This window comes from Clavelina lepadiformis, chromosome 4 (genome assembly GCF_947623445.1).
Source record: "Clavelina lepadiformis chromosome 4, kaClaLepa1.1, whole genome shotgun sequence".
In the NCBI taxonomy this organism is placed as follows: Eukaryota; Metazoa; Chordata; class Ascidiacea; order Aplousobranchia; family Clavelinidae; genus Clavelina; species Clavelina lepadiformis.
The window spans coordinates 6,554,255-6,575,561 of NC_135243.1; the positions used below are offsets into that span (position 1 = coordinate 6,554,255).

Genomic DNA, 21,307 nt, shown 5'->3' on the forward strand with positions numbered 1-21,307 from the left:
ACAAACGCGTTTCTAAGAATGAAAGTAAAGTTACCTGAATTCTGCAAAGTCAAAAGTACGGGCTCGGCCTTCCTTTCTTCTATCGCGAATGCGAGCTCTTCGTCGTTGAGATCGTTCAGTGACGCTGATATCGTCATAACCGCTCTTTTTGCTCGCTGCCTGTTGAAAGCAGTTTCTAATTTATTTGTTGTACAATTTTGAATACGGACTTAAAAGCAATATAGTGATATTAAATTAATTAAATACATTAAATACAATCGTGAAGTACATTTTGTAATAAATCATTCACTGAATTAAACTACTTCAATAATTGCACGCCATAAACTTAGTGAGCTAATTAAGTGATGTGTCACGAAGTTATACTTGGTTCTTATGCTATTGATTTTGTACAGTAAGCCATGAAAAAGAAAAATAATTAAACATTACCCGAAAAACGACAAGACATACAAACAAATTTTACATGTATGGAATCCAGACATATTTTACGAGCGTTTCCAGATGCCAATAGCAAAAATTTTAATTGGAACGAAAATAGATTATATTTGAAACTTACTAAATATCGTTTGAAATGGCAACTGCGGTATTGCACACATGGGCATAATTTGTTGCGTGTTATTTCTTTTTATTCGGTTTTATTTTAAGTAGGTGTTATGTTATAAGGCTCATTATGATTGAAAGTTAAACTGTTTTTATTTAAGTATGTATGTACATAAATTTTACATAGGTCACAGGTGGAATTCCAAGGGTGACGTTTGAAATTCTTTTTGTAAACTTACTGATTCTGGTGCAATGGGTGGTTTATCTTCAAAAACTTTGGGATGTTCAACTCTGTCTAGCATGGTAACATTCGAGTCCTTTGGTGTTTCTTTTGACTTTAAAATGGCGTTTATCCAGTTTTTACGGATACCAGATGTCATCGCAGCAAAAATGAACGTGTCTTCATCAGTCTAAGAAAAAAATAATAAGCTTGTGAGTTTTTGCGGGTTAATTTTTTGGGCTAAATAAATGAATTCAGTTAAAGTTATCACGCTCATTTCACAAGGCAGTTTGTAAGTCTCAATCACATCAATACCATGACGTTTGTAACCTCCTTATTTCAAAGTTTAACTTTAGAAAATCCGACTTTTTACAATTTAAAGCAGATTTCATTTTTTTAGAAACAAAAACAAATTGACAGCCACTTATGTCGGTTCACACACTGCTATCTTACATGGCAGTTTGCTACCAAAAATCATGAAATTAACACATGACATAAAAGAAAATTATTCAGCAAATTCATGTCAACCTTTATTTCAAAACCGTAGTTTCTTTGTACGTCGCACTCACGAACATCTTTGCAGTTGCGTATGTCAATTGTTCCATCTGGGTTCACTGTCTGCATTTGTACCAAAGAACTGACATTATTTTGAAGAAATAACACAACGCAGAGTTTCTACTTTTAACACTTTAGCATCAGTCTTTCCAAAGTATCAATGATACTTTGTATGTCTTAGTACAATTTGGTACACATTACTTACTTTGATTTAATGATTTCTGGCAAATTGTTTACAAAAAGGATGTATATTAGCAATGAATATGATATAATCGATACAACAGATCTATCTATATATATTTTACATCTTCAGCCGCGGAAGCCTGGTAATAACGAAGTTCTTTGTTGGCCAGGACGAACCAATGCTTGGACCAGTTTCCGTCTTTATTCTGTTTGGTCAGCCAGCCTTTCTTGACGTTGAACAAGTCAGCCTGTTAACCAAGAGGTCAGTCATGATAGGTCAGCATTGCAGAAATAAGTTATATCATATTTATGTTTATAATAATACATATATGCACAAATCACAAGGGCAAAAATGAATGAAACATAACATAACAATAAAATCAACATTGCTAAACTGCATAAACATCAAGTGAAAAGCTGGAAACTTTGGAATATCACTGACACGTGCAGGATTGTACTTGTAATAAGAACTATATAATCTATGAACTTGCGTGGAAAGATAGTTCTAACATCAAAGTCAAAAGTCGTAACCTTTAAGTGACAAATGAAACCGCAATCTCCAGTTTTAGCTAAAAAATGCTGCCATAATTGGTGCTTGTTGTCAGGGATTATGGATAAAGCGAAGAGTGAAGGCTGTTTAACATGAATCCAAAAGGAAGCATTCGTCAATAGCTCTTAACGCACAGCGCCACAAGCTACTCAAGCAGTATTAGCGGTTACTGTACAAACTACAAATACGTCCTTGACAAGAAATAATATCATCCAATAACGGCAATAATTAACCGGGTGCAACACTGGCAGATTTCTTTCGGTTGATGTAAATATAGGTCATGACGTTTACATGATTTCAAATTGATTTTAGTAACAAACTGGACTTATAGATCAAACACAAGCAGTGATTTAAACCAACATTAATAGACAATTAGACATAATTGTTTACTTTGATAATTGATAGCATTGTGTTTTAAAAAATAAATAAGCTAAAAGCATGCAAATATCATATTACATCATGTTATTTGAACAAATAAAAGCACCTAAAAAGATAGATATTACCAATTTGTATGACAGTAGGCTTACGTATTCATAGCTAGTGCTTTAAATAGATAGCCAACATTTACCAGAAGACCACAACTCCAACTACTACCTAAACCGTAAACTATGGATAATACAACCCTGGGACAATAGACCTCTTTCTACTACCGCACACTTTTATTTATATAGTTGCTAACAATGAAATTCCATTCCAAGCCAAACTCAAACGCTTTTCATTCACAAAACACAAGTTTGGAAAAATGAAAATATCAACTTACTACGGTAGAAAATGTATAAATGTATTAGCTTAGCAAAAGCTGCAAAAAAGATGTATGTATATTGTATATACCGGGAATAAAACAACATGAAAGATATTAAATTATTGATACTCAAATTGGAACAAAATTAAGAAATACCCTTACATTTAGCTGAATAGATTCGTAGGACTTTCTATCGAGGGATTTTGCCCTTCGAAGTGCTGCTGTGCTCGAGCGAGGTGGTGCCTGTTCTGTCTGTGTTCCCTACATCAACGATTTCGTAAGAGCAATTGTTATACTCTACATATTACTGTGCCGCTGTATCCAGTATTGATTTTAATACCACATACTGATCATAAACTCCATTCACACAAATGATATTGTATGTGCACATGATTGTATTGCAATATTGATATTCTAATATTAAAATATTAACAGAGTTGGATGAAAAGTTTCTAATAATGACATAGGTCAGCAGTTATATAAATCGGCCTTTGTAAACTCAAAAACAGCAACTTATTTATTGCTTTCTGATTCGCGACCAATTAACTAACCAATTAACTGCAACTAATTAACCAACCTGCTTCATGTTTGTTGATCGACGAGAGATGCTTCTTCCTCTTTTATCTTCGTGATCCGGATCGCGTGGAGACACAGGAGAGGATTTTGTGGATGCAGGCTTCAAGGATGAAGAGCTCTGGTCAGTGCTTGAAGGATCAGGAGATGAAGAGGCCGGCTCTGTGTTCTCTTTATTGCTAATATCAGCCTTGGATGTGCAGAAGTAATTGATTTATTTACCGCTAATGAATAGCTACCAGTAAAAGATAATACTGTTAGCTAAACTAATACATTTAAATAAATAAATCTGTTATTTACTGTTAGTTAATTATCTAACCGAGGAACATTGAATGAGGAATAATATATATTCAAGTGCTTACAATTTTAATAGCAATTATGTGTGGTATGATATCATGTTCTGATACAAAGTGCGCATAAATAATTTTACTAGTTGTTATTAATCAATAGAAATAAAAACCTGTTCATGCGTTTAATGCAATTAATTAATTTCAAAATATGCATGTCTAACACAGCTTAACAGGGCTGGCTTTATATTCTGATGTAAAACTGATTAAAAAAATAATGCAAGCAACAATGAAACGAAACCTATTTCCAATTCATCTTTTGGAAAAAAATAAAACCAACAGGTACCCCCAGGTTTAAGTACTTATAGCAAATGAAAGCACAAAAGACTTGGCATGTACCTTCGGCACTTCAAATGTTTCAATGACTCTTGACCTTCGCCTTTCCTTGCCGAAAATCCGATCAACTTCATTTCGACCGGGACTTCGAGCACGAGACTTCTTTTCAACCTCCTTAGCAAAGATAGAGAAAAAACTTTACAAGTATTTTTAATATTTTTAAACATTTATTTAATTTATTAATTTTAACAGCATAATATAAAAAGCAAAATAAAACAAACGGTCAATATATAACAACCACTTTTCAGAAGCATGGCAAAGGCTAGAAATCATAATGTGGGGCAATTCAAACCAAAGAGTGCAATGGATGGCAATACGCAGCGAATATTCCATGATAAATATTAGCATTGGATTTAATATGCAATACACTTTCATAAGCCTGTAAAAATTAAATGTACTGCCAATCACAGATGAGTGATGGTTCAAATGAGTTCATCACTAATCTCATTATGCAGTAATAAGAAACAAAATCAAAGCAATTACGGTAAACACTATTAAGTCTTTGTAACCACTGTGAATTCAATCAAAAGCATTAACAATGGGTGCCGCAAAAATAGCTAGCAGCAAATGTTGTCATTTTCTTCAGCTGATGGCATAGTAACACCTCATTAATATTGCATGCATGGTGAAATGTAGGGCTTCTTATGTGGTAGGATGGGATTAAAAGCGAGGACATTTTTTTCTCACCACCCACAGCCAGTCATTAAATATTAACAAAGGAAACATTGGCCTATATATACTGGCCATTATAAGAGGTCTCAAAATTATACCTTTGCCGCTTGTTCACATTCAAAGGGTCAGTTTATAGTCATCACAAGTAACTGTACATGACTGACAGCACACAAACATTAAGTCTCGTGAAACAATGTTGGCTACAAACTCTTTTACAATGAATGGCGTTGTGCCCTGGAGAAAGCTGCATCTTTCTCGTGTCTAAATAGTGACATTAACTAGTGACCTTGTCAGATAATAACAAAAGTGGCTCGTGAAAGAGTAATGATAAGTTTTGTGAATGTCTTTTAGACAGTGTCCAACATTGGTTGTGTCTGTCTGACAAATCATGTATATACAGAAGTATTTTATCATTTTTGAAAAACGCAAGTAACTATGACAAATTAAGAGGGACTTCAACGTTACCCAGTATTGAATCTACATACATTACATAGTTTTCCCTCCGCTAAGGAAGTTATGTTTTCATGCAGGCATGTTTGTTTCTTTGTTTGTTAGCAAGACTACCCAAAACCTGTTATCCAATGCTGGTCAAATTTTCAGGATAACTCAGTCACATAGAAGAACTGATAAAAACTTGTGATTGATAAAAACATTAGGGGTCACGCTATGTTTGAAAAAAAATCCCAGTTTTTGGGTAGACTTGGAATAGGAAATTGATTTTCAAACATTTTCTAACCATTCTTAGCCTGGTAGATGTAGACAACAATTAGTTACATGATTTTCTTAAGAAATACACTCAGATTATGTCATACACAAAAAGCATACTTTTTTCTGCTCCTGATAGTGTCGACTTGAAATGCGCTTTGCTTTTGGAACCTCTGCAAAATTGTGATAGTCCTTGAAATGTTTTTGCTTTGTGTTTCTAAATCAAAACAAATAGTAAGGAAAAGTTTACATCCCAGAATTTGTACTACAAGCTATAGATGGAAGAGTGCTCCGTTGTAAACTTTACAATAATAACTTTATACTTTTCTTAGTATATTACTGTAGTAAATTGTATAAGATATGGGTTTTAGTAGAAATTTGGCAACATGATTTCAAACTTTAATCTGATAAGCACGAAGTAACACAAACATAAACAAAAGTGAGTAATGTACATCAAACTTAAACTAATGGAAATTCCATGTCTCTGTACAGTGAAGAGAATATTTTACTTATGTATGAACGCATGATACAAAGTTCTTTACAATTCGCTTACAAAATCTATTTACCCAGAATGACTGCCATCTGTGCTCTCTGAGAGACTGTGATTACTTGCAGTAGAATCCAGAGAACTTGTAGAAACACTTATATGTCTTTGTAAGCGTTCATTTTTGACTGATTCCGTCTTAATACTAAAAGAGTAAACATAGAATACCTATAATTAATAATTATATTCTTTTCAACAATAGAAAACTTGAATACACACTGGGTAGGCTACGCAGTTGTTGTATAGAAATTAGTGAAGTTAAAAGTGATGAATATGTGAAACAGATAGAAATATTTTGTTTGTAGTGCATTCAAAGGTCTATGGTTTTCAGTTGCGAGATCGTATCACAAGGTGATAATGTACATTTCCAACTTGATTTAATCCTAAACTGGCCTTGCAACATCGTAAAGCCACTTTTCCTTTCTCTACAACACTCATGGTAACGACAATAATCACGCCCACTATGATACAACCTATTGGCCGGAAGAATTATACAGTCGCTTTCGCAATTGAAATAAACAAATGACATCACAACAAACAAACCTTGAAGCAGATTCAGACGTTTTACGTTCGACGAGAAAGTAACTTGTGTCGAGATTGTTTGCTTTAACATTCGAGCTTTCATCCATTGAGTGGACCTGTGACATAGAACAAACAGATTGGGTTAAGATTTGAACGCAATTTATATCTTAAATAACATTTACTTTCATTCAACGCAACTTAGGTTTGATTATTTAAATGACATAGACCTCTCATGCGCTAGTGATCTACCATGTCAGGGTATCTCTCTTAACAGGTAGCACCACTCGGTGGTGTGGTACAATATTACAGCAGTATTTCAAGAATGAAAACTGCAAATCCCTCCATTTTATGACCAAAATGATATTTCATTGAGGAAACCAAGAAGAAGATTTCATAATTCTTCAAAATAGCCTTTCCAATAAAGATACCAAGACTGCTTAAGCTACAAACTAAAGATTAACAATAAAAACTACAATGAACTCACATCAGAGTTAGGCTGGGATGGTCTTCCTCCACTTCTGAGATCTCTTGAAGAGCTCAAATCTGCGTAAGATGACGGTCTATCGGCCAATGCTGAGACAGGGGGAGCATCGACGACATCAGATCTGTGTGAGAAGTTTCGTGGAGACAGGAAACCACTCTTCTCAGAAGATGGACTCTTTATGGAGGATGAAGTGGAGCTATTGCGAGATCTTGAAAGCAACGGACTTCCAAGTGAAATTTTAGCCGAGTTGTCAGCCTGAATAAGGAAGAATTTTATTTGGGTCACAGCACAACATACTAATTTAGAAATTTTGGACAATAAGAACAGTATATAGAAATGATATCATAAAATGTCCCCATAACTTTAAAATAACTTTGTACAGATTCATGCTGAAATAAAATCAAATAAATAAATAAAATCAAGTAACCAGTAACACAAATTAAATCAAAATCCTGTTGATAAAGAAAATTATTGGAATAAGGATCAATGCAGAGCAACACAGTTATCCTTTAAATTCAAGTTTTAAACTCATAAATAAGTCTCTGTGTGTACTGGAAGTAGATGGCCGATGCATGATTTACCATATGAATTTCATATATAGATAGTAATGGTTATACTGTAATTATACTGCAACTATAGCTGAGATGTGAACAATAGCAGAGCAAAACATCATTGTTTATCATATAGATATTAGATATAACACATTTATAAAAATTGGGGTCTATAATTATATAAATTTTGCTTGAAAACAAAATAGAGTCTGGTAGTAGGCTATAGATTAATATCACAATTTAAAGATCTAAACTCTAAAGCAATCCATACCAATATGGGTATATAATTCTAAGCTAGGAACTACATTTGCATCAACTTTTCGGTTATTGCAGTAAATTACAATTTGGGTTGTACTTTAACAAACCTTCATTAATAATTGTGCGAGATCAAGTGAGGGCTTTTGTGATTTGGTTGTTAGTGGTGTGTTGGGAGCAGAATAACTGGTTGCAGATGTAGCAGCAGCCTATAATCAATGACGCATGCAAACAACTAAAGCAATATAATGGAACGATATATTAATGTTAAACAAAGGATTCATGCGAAAGCAATGATCACTAAGCTGACTACACTTCACCACAATAATTATATATTGCCAGTGTCTTTGTATAATTATGATAAACTACTACTAAGTACACATGTCGTGTATCATAATTATAACACAAATAATAAACACAATTCTGTCACAAAATATTAAACGTGGACTAACTAGTTCATATAACACAACTCCATAACAAGCACAACAAATCATATAAATGAAACTTATTTCTATTGTACATAGCCGGTGTTTAGCTTAATGCGTTCAACGAGTTATGTACATTTTTGCTTAAAAGCAAATATTCTTAGTTTAGTTTTACTTTACAAAACCGTGAACTTATATTTGGTTATGCAGTGATTGTATCGGTATTTCATTTATTGATGAAAAATGTTGTGATTGAGCATACGTTTACAAGTGCAACCCATCAGCAGTATGAAACATGTCACATACGTACTTAAGACAACCAACATATTGTGATACTGATAGCTTTATTAGGTATAAGTAGGTCCAGAATTTTGATGTTTAGATACATGACACGCTCAACTTAGTTTGACCAAAACTGCGGAAAAGAGCAGCATGAGATTAAACAACACAGAGCAGGCTCATAATAGGAAGCACACGCATACCATGTTGGCTGCGCTATCAAGCAGGAAAATCCTTTACGCCCGGCAGAATCTCAATGAGTTCCCTTAAAAACTAAAAAGGCTAAAAACACTTGGCTATAAAAGCGGTTTAAGATCTCAACAGGCACTCAGGCCAAGAGCTCGCTTAGATTCTTGTTTTCTGGTTTTGGGGTTTGCTGATTAACGAAGTACTAGCTCATAGCCTATATTCTGGAAGTTTTAAATAGTTTAACTGGACAATCTACAAACCTAATTCGATTGGTAAATTGAATTAAATTACCCCAACAAGTGCCATTTTAAATGGTTTCCAACTATCAAGCGTATACAACCTTGTATTATATACAAACCATTGCAGATTGCTCACAAAATTTTATGTATGATATATATATATCATTTAAGCAATTAACATTATTTGCAAAAACTAGACAAAAATTCATTTTAATGTAATAATTTATCCCTGGTAGAAATAAACCCAGTAAAGAGAGCTAAAAATAGCCAAATGAGCAAAGTGTAGCTGTAACATAACTAACACAGGATTTGGCAAAGCACAGCCTTGGTATCAATCTTGTCAAACTTAAGCCCTATTCAGAAGACTTAATTGACAGACAAGCACCCTTATCTCCGCCTTGTGATTGCCTTTGATAAAACAAGTTGGTCTTTTGGTAAAATGACAAAACCAAACCAATTCTTGAAAAAAATTAAGACGAACAGGCAACAGCATTACATGTATGTATATATATAGCCAAGAGATTGGTCACATTAGGTGTAAGTTATTCACTCTTCAATTAACCACAAGCAAATCAAAGTCAATTTTAGACAAACTCTTCATTTACGAGCAATTTTGGAAATGGTTAAATACAATATAGTAAAAATGTGATATAATGGTATGTTTAACAGTTACAGTCTTTCACAACAATAAAGCCATGTAATAAGAAAAAAGCAATCACTGAAAGCAAGTACCTAATAAAGGTGGGTCATTTAAAATGTAACATATTTATGACAGTGTGTACGAGCACACTTATCAGATGTGGACCAGTGCTTCTGAATTACACAAGGTCATAAGGTCGGGACAATTGAGTTCTGCCTTTTATGATACCTGAGATTTATAACAAAACCAAGTCAAGCATAACAAACAGGGAAAGGTCGACAGCTTGTAACCTGATAGCTCTGCAATATGATAGGGTGTAGACGTGTAGTATAAACTACATGGAAGCCAGGCACCAAGCAATAATAAACAAGGGATATAAAAAATACTTGGTGTCCTCACTGGCCTGGACATTATCTGGTGGGCAAGATTCCATTTTACTGCAAGATGTTGATTGAACTCAGCTATACAAAGAATCAATCACTAAATTACCTAATTCATGAGGACAATGAATTATTACGTGTTAAATTAAAATTGACTACTTCTGTTTCAAAACAATACTACCTGGCCATGTAGGTGCAAAGCTGCTATGTAAATTAAATTTAAGAAATGATCAACGCATTACATGAATGCTTTGATTTGAGTTTTGATGTTAGTGATAGTGACATGTGTGCAGTAATCATGCATATTCCCTCAGAACCAATCCCAGCAATTAGTGCTGATGTTCAGTGTTTAAAAAAATATTAAATAATAATCATTGCACTATACGAGTACATGGTTACGCGTAGCTCAACACCAGCACAGGCAAATTAAAAAAAACAAGCAATAAAATAAGAAAAAAGCAAACCAAGCTCATACAAAAACACAGGAAGGATTAAATCAAGTACAAAGCGGGTGGCATCATCACTCACCGCTGGCTGTAATCGCGGAACTTCACTCTTTCTCTGGAAAAGACGCTTCTTACGTCGCATTTCTTCTTTATTTGTTTCAGGATAAACAATCAGCTGATCGTACCACCTACAAATACATCATTGATTCACCTGACTGTTTTTCTTCTCTAAAATTAAAAGATTTTAACACGGATTTCATGGAAAATCTAAGTAAAAGCGGAGATGATTAATTTTTGCTTAAGACGCGGATGTGGGATGTCATTGGTACTGCACCAAACAGCCTATTTTGTCACTTTACACACGTTTTGATGTGCTTATATCATTGTATGAGCTAACAGCCTTTACTATGTTTAATGGATAAAACATTATTAACTTTCCTTAACCTGATGTATGTTATTGAATTACCCTATCGATATTATAACCATGACTATGACTTCGAAAATGAGAATTATCTGTCTACATATATGAATTACTAAAACTATTTCGGAAAACACAGAGCAGAATTTTGTAGTATCAGAATTTATACAGTGTAATATGCATATATATAATAATGTGCTATGCAGCACATACCTGTATTCACATTTCATATGCTACAACTGTTGCTTAAAAATGCAACTACATCATATACAGTATCTACAATTGTTGATCTAAAATATATGCTTTTCGTTTAACTATATTCTTCTAAAATATGATATATTTGCATGAAAAAACAATGACTAAATTATTGAAAAGGTATGTGTCTGAAATGGTGAGTAAATTAAATCCATTATAACTCGGTGTAAATTACATTACAATGCTGTGTATGAAAATAATAATAACACTTGTACACATTCATATCAGAAAGCATATCAACCAATATGAGAAAGGTAAAGCAATCCAACATAAAGTCAAAACATGTGATAGTTGGATCCAGTAATGTGGAAAACAGGTAAGCCTTGTTTTCAATCATCAAACATTTTCAGTGACTTTAATTTAAAATATATAAATTTGACTTTGCGTTGGAACATTAAGATAGACATATGACATACCCCATTATGTCTTCTCTGTTTTCTCCTCGCATAAACCATTTCTGGTCAGGGAGACAGATGCAGAGAGAATATTTCTGATCTGTTATGCTATCTGCATACATCACCTCAGAGCAGTGGTTCATGTCTATGGTGCCTTGGGCGACCGTCGTAATCTGCATGATATAAACAAAGACATTACATGCTGAGCTGCAAAATAATATTTCAAAACCAGCAAAAATGACTCGGTTGTGTTTATTTAAATAATAAAATGGTATACAAAGGAAATATGTTCAGCAACACTACATTAACTTCAGCATAAAGGTCTGCATAGGTACCATTATGACATTGTTACAGAGTTTATACATTACTACTTGATTTATTATGCATTTGAGTAAATTACTTATGTTGATGCAGAAAATTATGAAGCAACGATGGGGATAAACTAGACATTTAGACAGCATACATTTGCTCGGTGAGTAACTTCATGTTCATACAGTGTAACAGTGCAATGGCCTTGTCATCACAAGGCTATTTATATACATTTGAACGGATTGATTGATTGAAACTTCTCAAGTAAAAATGGTATGTAAGTGTAACTGAAGCTGACATTGTATTAGTATGCTATACTATAAACCCAGGGACCTTACAAAATTACTTAAAGACCTAGTTACTTACATTTTCATCCAAGGCATAGCGAAGTGCACCATGTTCAAACAGCACAAACCATCTCCTTTGCCATTTCTAAACTCAAATTTTGACAATATTTAGAAAACATATATATCCTATACAACCAATTAACACAAGTAGAAATTATCTGTAGTACAAAATAGCAGAGCAACAATGCTACACATCACTTTATTGTACAGAAGAACGTTCAGGTGTTACTATATATTACTGTGTAGTGTCCATTAACAATAAAGTGATGACTAAATGATGGCCAACATACAACAATAACATTTTAAAATATTTTACAGCAGTTTTGACTCCCATAATAAATCAGTCTGTCACTCACTAAGAAAAACTTGAATATATACATATTTATATCAATATATCATTACAAGTGTGTTATCAACATAATTGTGTTGAACTACGCCAACAACGCATCCTGTTATTTGTGTTAAATAAAAATGAAAGCCAGATTGGTTTTATCCTTCCACTACGCAGATTTCAATGTTGTGACAAGAAACAGTACCTCCGTAGGATTACAAGCAACTGCTGCGTAAAGTTACAACATAGGAAAAAGCTGCTTCTCGAATTATTGCAATATAACCCACCCTGTTTTTGTGCATTGGATTGGCAAAATCAGTTCCAATAGGTGCAAGAAGCAACCAACCTCCATAGATAGGTTTTGCCTAAACAATAAAACAGCAACTGCTAAACAAAGGCGGCAACACTAACAAAGGATTGATTTTATGTTCAATGGCATAGTTGCATGTGCAACGATATAAGGAGGTACAGTATATACTTAATGCAACTGCTCAATTGAGTGCTGCTCTGCCACACTGCAAACAGTCAATATCATAATCAGATTTTACCAAGCGAGCATATATTTATTGCACAACATTTCTTTGAAGTAGCCTACTACAAATAACAAAATTACTACATGTATATATAATATTCTATGTAAGATAACTTAAATAGATGGTTCCGATGACACCAACACACCGTAAGACAATTTAAGCCTATTAAGACAATTTTCCACACAACGCAACAAAGAGCACGGGCACAAATTTAACCACAAATTGAGATACGTTCATACTTTGTTTAAATCCTTATTTGACTGCAGATGGGTTTCTCGTGGACGAAAGCAATTTTGGCATTTGTTTTTATTAAAAATGTTGGGTGCAAAACTTTTGCATGGATTATCTTTGGAAGTGAAGCTCATCTTGATGATAACAGCAACCAGCTAACCATATATATATCCAGGATTATCGATAAGCAAATCCCATCAGCCTGTCTGTATTTACTCTGTCAAACATCCATTTTACCTGTACATATTATTGCTTTGCCTTCAATAATAAGAACATAAGATTATATTAATTTGCACTTGCCTTATTGGCAAACATACATACATACATACATATATATTATACTTTAACTCACAACGTGCAAACAATTTTAGAGATATTAAATTCTCAGGCTTCACATATAACTTCTTATGTGAAAGTATATCGTAATTTTTCGACCAAAATGGTAAGTGCAAAAACAATATTTAAGATGCATAATAACTGAAAGCAACAACTATACAGTTAGTAAAGAAAAACAGAAAGCTAACTCCAACATATGGTCTATGTGAAGAATGTGATCTGCATTAGACTAAGTACACACATAAATCCGGGAAACTAAATTTGTTTATGCAGTACAAGCAATGTTAAATCAAACGTCTTATTAAGTCATGGCCTACTGCAAAAGTGAGGTGTGCCTTAACTGGAAAGTATGACAGTACTCAATGAGACATTATGCGTACAAAGACACAAATTTTGACATAATGACATGCAATCAAGCCTAAACTTTTTGTTTATTCGTTATAACTTGGCGTTAAAAACAAAAGCAAACATTGCTGCTGGCTTTTTTATCAAAAATCGGCATGAACGTGTAAAAGTTTGGCTTGTTGATGAGTCCCGTGCACGAATGTTCCCTACTTTCCACTATGGTCCATGGGGATGTGTCTGCTTTGTTATTGTAGTGCTGGCAGAACAAATCTTCCAGTACAGTATTTAAGTAAACACTTTAAGTAAATTACAGCTTAGGCAGAAATAAAATGCAACTTTTAATAAATGCAATTAGGAAGGACAACATTTTTGTGTAAAACTATCTGTAGTGTTTTTAAGGCTTTAGTATGTTTTCATACAAATTTCAATTAAAATGTTCAGTCTGGTCTGCATTTATCTATATATATAGGGTTTATCTGCAATTAGAGAAATGGCGATATGTCGACTAGGCGATGCAGTGGTTAAACCGCATAAACTGGAAAAATAAAAACCTTGTTCAATAACAAGTGGCGCTATATACCATTCATAGTGAAAAGCTGGTTGTTTAAACGTCAATTTATAATACATAAACAGAGAATTTTAGAGACTTCAGTGCATGCCATCACACAAAGATTTGTGTCTTTGCACGCACGATTTCTTATCGCAAACAACCATACTTTCCAGTTGGATATATTATTGTAATGTCCTTGGGCAAGGGATGAATGACATTTGCTCCTAGTGAACAGTAACACATAAAAAATCAGAAAGCGTATTACACCCATATTTTATTGAAGAAAAATCATCATTACCAGTATAGGCCTAACCGCTCACTTTTCAAACTTTCCAATCCGAAATGAACTGAGCCATAAAAAATCCACAAATAGAAGAATATAGTCTTGAGCTCTCAATTCTATAGTCTCGGCAATACCTACTAGCCTATAGCCTAAACCTTTACGCTATTAGGCTTACTGCAAATATGTACCAGTATTGCTTGATTGCTTGCAACGAGCAGGATAAATACGGTACCCAGCATACACCAATAAATCATATTACAATATAGCCTAACCCACTGTAAGCCAATACTAGGCTACATAGCCTAACACACCGGCATGTTAGTCTACATAGAATAGGCTAGCGCTAGCCTATAGGGAATGCGGCATTACGAAAATTTAGAACCAGCAAATTAGCGCATGGGACGATTTTTTAAGCATGATAAATCAGGTTCATCGTGCTCAGAACAGACTATCAGACCTAGCCTAAAAGAGTAGGCTACATACGGTTTAGTCTATAGCAGTAGCTGACATAAAGACAGTCTGACCGGAATTTGGCTAGGCTATAGGCCTAGTTAATGTGGAAAGCATGGCATTACCGCCAAAATCGGAGTGACCGAATGCAGGAGGGACAAAATCAAGGGGCAAAATGGTGTACTAGGTGCTTCAGTCTGCACTGAACACTAGCCTAAACAAATGCGCGATCTCTCTTTTAAAAATAGTAAACATTGGGGCGCACTAAGCACATCCTTAAAAACCTTTAATGGTGCAGTTGCCGGGTCTATAGGTTAGTATATAACCAGATGACGTCACAATTTGAGTAGCTGGGGACTAGTATACAAAGGCATCCTGTGGACGTGCACTTGTATAGGAGACAGTAGACCCAGTTGCCATGCTTCTACTAGGGTAGTTATCGGTATATCGAGCAACCTAATTAGCAACAAAGTCACAGACCTACGATCAAACAACGCTCAAAAAATGATGAACTGACGCGCTGGAAACCAGTAAAAAAAAGTATTTATAGCTCAGAAAAGACATCTTGTGGTTACTTCAGAGAAAGCAGTAAAATAATGAATTATTTACAGTTACAACATTAACTTTTTTATTTCAAGGCAGGGTGTCAAATTGTCGAAACAAAACTGAGCCTGAACCTTAAAAGCGGTTTGAGCGGATGTTTTTGGGCAACCAAACCAGAACCAGAACCCTATTTATTGTTATTTTCTGAACCGAAACCGAACTTGTATCGCTGAAGACGATGAGGAAAATTTTTAACCTTTTTCGGCAGTAAACATTTGTATAATGACTTCATCGAAATTTTACTTAATACACGTTATTACTTCGTACTAAAACAGGGGTGACGAACCTATTCGATGACGCGGGCCACTTTGTCAGTTACGGCTGAGCAAGCGGGCCGCACAATTTTTTTAACATTTTGCATAATAATTAGCATTCAAGCACAACCGCTTCATTTGGCAGATTTTTAGCTGCTCCCGCGGCCGCAAAAAATACATCGATTGAGTGCGGCAATCTATTGAAGACATACTGCTGCGACTCAATTGTGCTATCAGCTTTTGATATCGCATTGCGCAAAGATTAGAAACAGGTGAAAGAAAGTTCAAGACTGCTGGTCTCACCGGACGCTTCGTTCAAGACTGCTGGTCTCCCGGACGCAAAATTTAACCCTAAATTCCGGACATGTCCGGAATTTTCCGGACGGTATGGCAACCCTAAATTTCCTATAAGTCCTATATGCCTTGCATGTATGGGCGTTTGTCAAATCTTTTGGTGGGCCCCACAAAATTGTTTGGCGGGCCGCAGGTTCGTCACCTCTGTACTAAAACAACACCTGCTTTGAAATATAAAGTTCCAAACTAAGATATACGCACTCCTGATAAGATTCTTTGACCAAAAAAGTACAACTTGTGTAGGGCAGTTGAAGAAATTAAAAAGGCAATTCCTAAATATTGTCATTTGAACACAGAGTAAAACAAATACTAGTAGGTTTGCTGAACCTGAACTTAGACCAGAATTACGGAGTAAATATGTGCATCTAGGACTGCAGGCAGCATTATTTAAAGTTAAGCAAAACATTAACATAAATGAGCGACTGAATTAATTGTGACAGGTATATTAGAATTGAAACAGACGGTGGGATATACCGCTCAAAAGCATAAAACATAATACAGTACAGAAAACCTAAACTTCAATGTTCAGGTAGGCTACATGTGTTCACTCAAACGCAGACTGGTAAAGCTCACATACATATGAAAAGTAAAAGTCTACATTTCACAACAAAATTAAACGTTTTTATTTCTACTTTCTTCCCAAATGAACTTGTAACATATTTATATAAGTTATTGCATTGCGTAAAATGGAAATTTTTGATGGATGGTTGTCCGAGAACCAATGGTGAGGCAAATGGTCTTTTAAACGCATCAGTTCGTTGCTAATAATTCTCATTCTCTCTTTTTCGCGTTCGCTAGCAGCCTTTCGCTTGGTTATTCGCTTCTCTCGCAAACCAAGTTGACAGTTAGTTAGAATTGATCGAAAATCTCGAGTTTGTCTTGTAAGTTTACAAGATGAGTAGCCAATCCTTTGCCCATTGACAACAGTTTGACTTGTGCATTGATTTTGCGGTGGCTGTAACATAGCAACGGCCCTTGTGGGTAAAAGTATTGTGCTAGAATAGACGTCAGTTGTCACTAGAGCGTGCTTACTTCCAGCAAAGCTAATGACGACATTAAGTTCATTTTCGGGCTCTTCTAACGGAAGCAAAGGAAGTTTAGGAACCACATCTTTATTCATCGCAAGTTCCTTACGACTTGGGGGAGCTTTCTGTGAACTGTTGTGATTGAACCTGCCTTTTTCTTGAAGTATTTCCTTAAAACATCCATCAAAAGTAGACCTATCTGTATTACGAGTTGGTGATTTTTCACAGAAACCTGGATTAAAGTATTCCAAGTTTTCATCCAGCAAATTTTCCAACCAATCTTCCATTTTCTTGCCTATTTACAATTATAAATCAAAATATAAAACTAACTTGAAAAAAGATGATATCTGATTTTGTTTCAGGTAGTTTCCATTGATTTACGGTTAGGCTACTATTGGTAATGATGCCCAACCATTTAATCTTACTTTATTCTTGGTACAGGTTTATTTACGATTGACTGCGTATTTATTTACATACGCAACTGAAGCGTATGCTATCATTTTGCCAAAATACAAACTTTTTGATAAAAACGATGCCCATTGTTATCTGGTTATATATACTATATTCTCATAGATATGATGTTAGCTCTTACGCTTACGTTTATAATTATTTCACGTACATACCGGTACTTGAAAACCGGTACGTACAGGTTCAGTATTAATTAGCAGTGTTGTTATAATGTTTATGTTTTAGACGAAATAATAGATTAATTAACGCATTCTGGTACGACTTACTTGAACAGTTTCGGCGTTTTTCTCCTTGAAATCAATAACAAAAATTACTCTTATGACGAACGTATTTGCTCCTTGACAAAAATAGACATTTGCGGTGAAAGACAAACAAACCCTTCCATATAAATGCAGAATGTGGGAAATTTTAATTTATTGTCAATTTGTTTGTCGCCTTCTGAAGTGTTTATTAATGCCAGTTGATTAGCACTTAGACAACTGATATATTTGTGCGTTTCTCAGCAACTGAAAGCTGTTGGTAGGTGTCAACATAGAAGTATGAGAGGATAATTAAACACTACTTTTACAACGACTAACAAGTAATTGAGTCTAACTTAGTAGTAAAACGCAGCACGTTAAATTTGTAAATTGATTAATCTGGACAAAGATCATTACGTTGTCCGGTGATGTCCAACTGTGTTATGGCTAATGAAAAAGTTATCAGTTACTGCAAAACGTTTACTAAATAAGGGCCATAGCTACAATTAAACCATCTCGGTGAAATGTTTCACCAACGATTGGACAATAACCTTTACTTGCCCTATGGTGTACACATTTAGCGACAGCGGTAACAATGGCTATTATTTATCAAACCCGGTTTTTCAATTCCATGTCGCTGATAATTTTTTGTGTTTATATTGTTGCCGCAACTGCATTGTGCTTAACTTAAATTTGCAATACAAGTTCAAAAGGGTGCAGTTTGCTTTTAGTTTTAAACAAGTTGTCAAATATAGTGTTTAGGATAAACGTAAGTGTCAGCAAATGTTTCAAACCTTGTTCACCATGATTCGCCTTTGATAAACAACTCGTGTTGAATTAAGGTACGCGGTGCTGCGTTTGTTTAGTGATTTATGATCATGCGCTGAAAATTAACCATTAATTATATTAACCAGAAAATGTGTTTAAAATAGCTTGAACTGGCTGCATATAAAAGGTAATTTGAGATTGTTGGAACTGTCAGTCATGCTGGATTGATGTCAAGTTTCTCTTCTAAATTTGGCGTCGGTGTGAGCGTATACTTCAAGATTTTCATCTGAACATCGCTCACTACGTGAAGCCGCATATAGTTTCAGTATTATAACACTACCTACTTGCAAAGAGCAGCCTAAATCGGCATGGTATAGAATCACAATCTTTACCCTCAGATCTTGGATTGGGGAATGTGATAGCACGACATGAACTCAGCGATGGTTCTTCACCGCTCGAACCCCGGCTACAGACATTGGCTTTGTGCAAGTTACAATAAAAATGCACTTTGTTTTTAGTTTTGTTATTTTTTCGTATTGTATTACCCGAATTTGGAACTTTTCATCTGGATCACTAAACAGAAGCGAGCGTCGTTGAAACCGTGTTCAAGTGTATGTTAGAACAGAAGCGGACAACGAACCTCGGTTGCATTGTTACGAGCCAGTCGCTCTAACTCACCAAGAAGTGTTGCACATAATATTGGATTTTGCAACGGTTGAAGATCTTTGAAATAAAATCGAGGAGCCTGCAATTGTAAATAATAATTAAGCTAAATGGGTAAATTAAGATGTTCTTGATTTGCCTACGCTTACCTATTAAAAAGAGAAGTGCAAGTACAACTATATTCAACATTGAAATTAAAATGTTGCCTTAACCATAGTCGTTTGTATTTTTTTAATTATCTTTTAGTTTAGGTTCACCTCTGATTGTGTGAGAGCGTGACCCCAAACTCAAATCCAGCTACGTGGAAGCCGACAAGGGCCGCTAATCAATATTCCTGTTAAGCGAATATGCATTTTAACATATTAACCAGCCAAAGTAACCACATTGGCTCAGGCTACGTCATGGCAAGACACTATGCCTTTTACACATGTTGCGTTACATTAAGGACCTTAAAGTTGACACACAAAACAGGTGTATGTATATTTATCTTTCTCTCTACTTCTGTATTTTTCCGTTTGCTGAACTTTTGCCCTACATACCTTTCGACGAAAACGGTCGTTAGCAGACGACTTTTTTCCAAACAGGCGTTACCATAGCCACCGTTGGATCAATCGTTAAGTTAATTTTTTTCTTATTGTTTGAGCGGTTGTTTTGGTAACAGTAAGGTTTTGGAGTTTGTGGAACTTCGTTTCAGACACGGACAAAAGGCATATTTAGTATATGCGCACTGCTTGTGTTAAATAGAGCTTTGTGGATGATACTGCGATAGATTACGTAGGGTTGCTGAGGCTTCCGTCTCTTTTATTTACGATACTAAAATGTTTTGTTAAATTTTTGGGACGGTTGCTGACATGTGTAAAATTACCCGCAACTCATGAAGGAAGTGTATTGTGCTAGTAGAACCACAACCGTATATACATAAGTAAGTAAGTAACTTAACATTAGTAACCAGCTTCACGCTACTTCTAAACATCTCTTACGCTCGCTCCGTTTGATCAATTGATAAAAAGGTCTGTATCCCACGGCAAGGAAAAAACTTCATTCGACCCAGCAAATAAACGACATCAATACCGGCAAAAGCATGTGTTTGCACTGCATTGAAAGGTGCATTAAGTGTACCAACAAAACGCCCATGTTTGGATTTAGTTGCCTCGCTTTTGTTAAGTTGAGCGCAGTTTTGTTTTTTTCGGTAATCCCGCCGTTTCTTCCCGATTGTGCAATTAGTAACCAGCGTACTGTTTGCTAACCCTACAGAGTTAATAAGCGTCAAATAAGCGTATTGTGGGAAACCAACAAACCGTGTATGCTATGGTCAGAAACGAACAGACCGTTGTCGCGAACGGATCTCTTGAATGATCTCCTCGACTACAACGAGCCGATAAGAGTTTACAAAAATCGAAAGGGGACAAAACCTATGAAAGAAGTTGACATTTTTGACCACTTGGCATGCGTTTAATTGTATCGTTTACTCTTTTGTTTCTCGTGGAAAAGCATAAAGCAAAAAAGGAATATTAAACGAACCTCTTTTTAATTTGGTATTAACTATTAATGATTTGCTATATTTCTAAGGACTACAGTTATTTTTACTTTTTATAGTTTTTGAGAATAAAGATTTTTTTTGGATGACTTCCACCATAAACTTACTTCGACCGAAACGTTTATGTACATTTTATTTAAAGTTTTATGCAAAAATGTTTACAACTATTTCTTTTCCTTTGCTAGAACTTACTATAATTTAGACACAGTATAGTAATACAGTTGTAAAAAGTATTACGG

At 35.0% G+C, this 21,307-nt stretch overlaps 1 protein-coding gene and 1 long non-coding RNA gene across 6 annotated transcripts in view; both read right to left on the minus strand.

The window, feature by feature from the left end:
- Positions 1–13,473, minus strand: part of LOC143451296 (uncharacterized) — a 33,718-nt gene extending 20,245 nt beyond the window's left edge. For 3 of the 5 annotated variants that reach the window (XM_076951743.1, XM_076951745.1, XM_076951742.1), the window contains exons 1-17: positions 13,202–13,472; positions 12,717–12,794; positions 12,118–12,183; positions 11,464–11,615; positions 10,457–10,562; positions 7,887–7,985; positions 6,971–7,225; positions 6,508–6,602; positions 5,987–6,109; positions 5,541–5,637; positions 4,047–4,157; positions 3,365–3,550; positions 2,950–3,048; positions 1,618–1,743; positions 1,286–1,375; positions 777–947; positions 35–159 (exon numbers count right to left, since the gene is read on the minus strand). In XM_076951743.1, coding sequence (XP_076807858.1) covers positions 35–159; positions 777–947; positions 1,286–1,375; positions 1,618–1,743; positions 2,950–3,048; positions 3,365–3,550; positions 4,047–4,157; positions 5,541–5,637; positions 5,987–6,109; positions 6,508–6,602; positions 6,971–7,225; positions 7,887–7,985; positions 10,457–10,562; positions 11,464–11,615; positions 12,118–12,183; positions 12,717–12,794; positions 13,202–13,327 — 2,105 coding nt within the window. In that variant the 5' untranslated portion in view covers positions 13,328–13,472. Of the gene's footprint in view, positions 1–34; positions 160–776; positions 948–1,285; positions 1,376–1,617; positions 1,744–2,949; positions 3,049–3,364; positions 3,551–4,046; positions 4,158–5,540; positions 5,638–5,986; positions 6,110–6,507; positions 6,603–6,970; positions 7,226–7,886; positions 7,986–10,456; positions 10,563–11,463; positions 11,616–12,117; positions 12,184–12,716; positions 12,795–13,201 lie in introns of all 5 variants that reach the window. The other 2 variants (XM_076951744.1, XM_076951746.1) reach the window with 2 other exon arrangements.
- Positions 13,474–17,343: 3,870 nt separating this feature from the next.
- LOC143451771 (uncharacterized) lies at positions 17,344–21,221 on the minus strand. The gene is made up of 3 exons (XR_013114908.1): positions 19,789–21,221; positions 19,547–19,613; positions 17,344–17,688 (listed from the first exon to the last, which is right to left on the minus strand). It is a non-coding gene; the product is annotated as an uncharacterized LOC143451771 (long non-coding RNA).
- Positions 21,222–21,307: the final 86 nt, after the last annotated feature.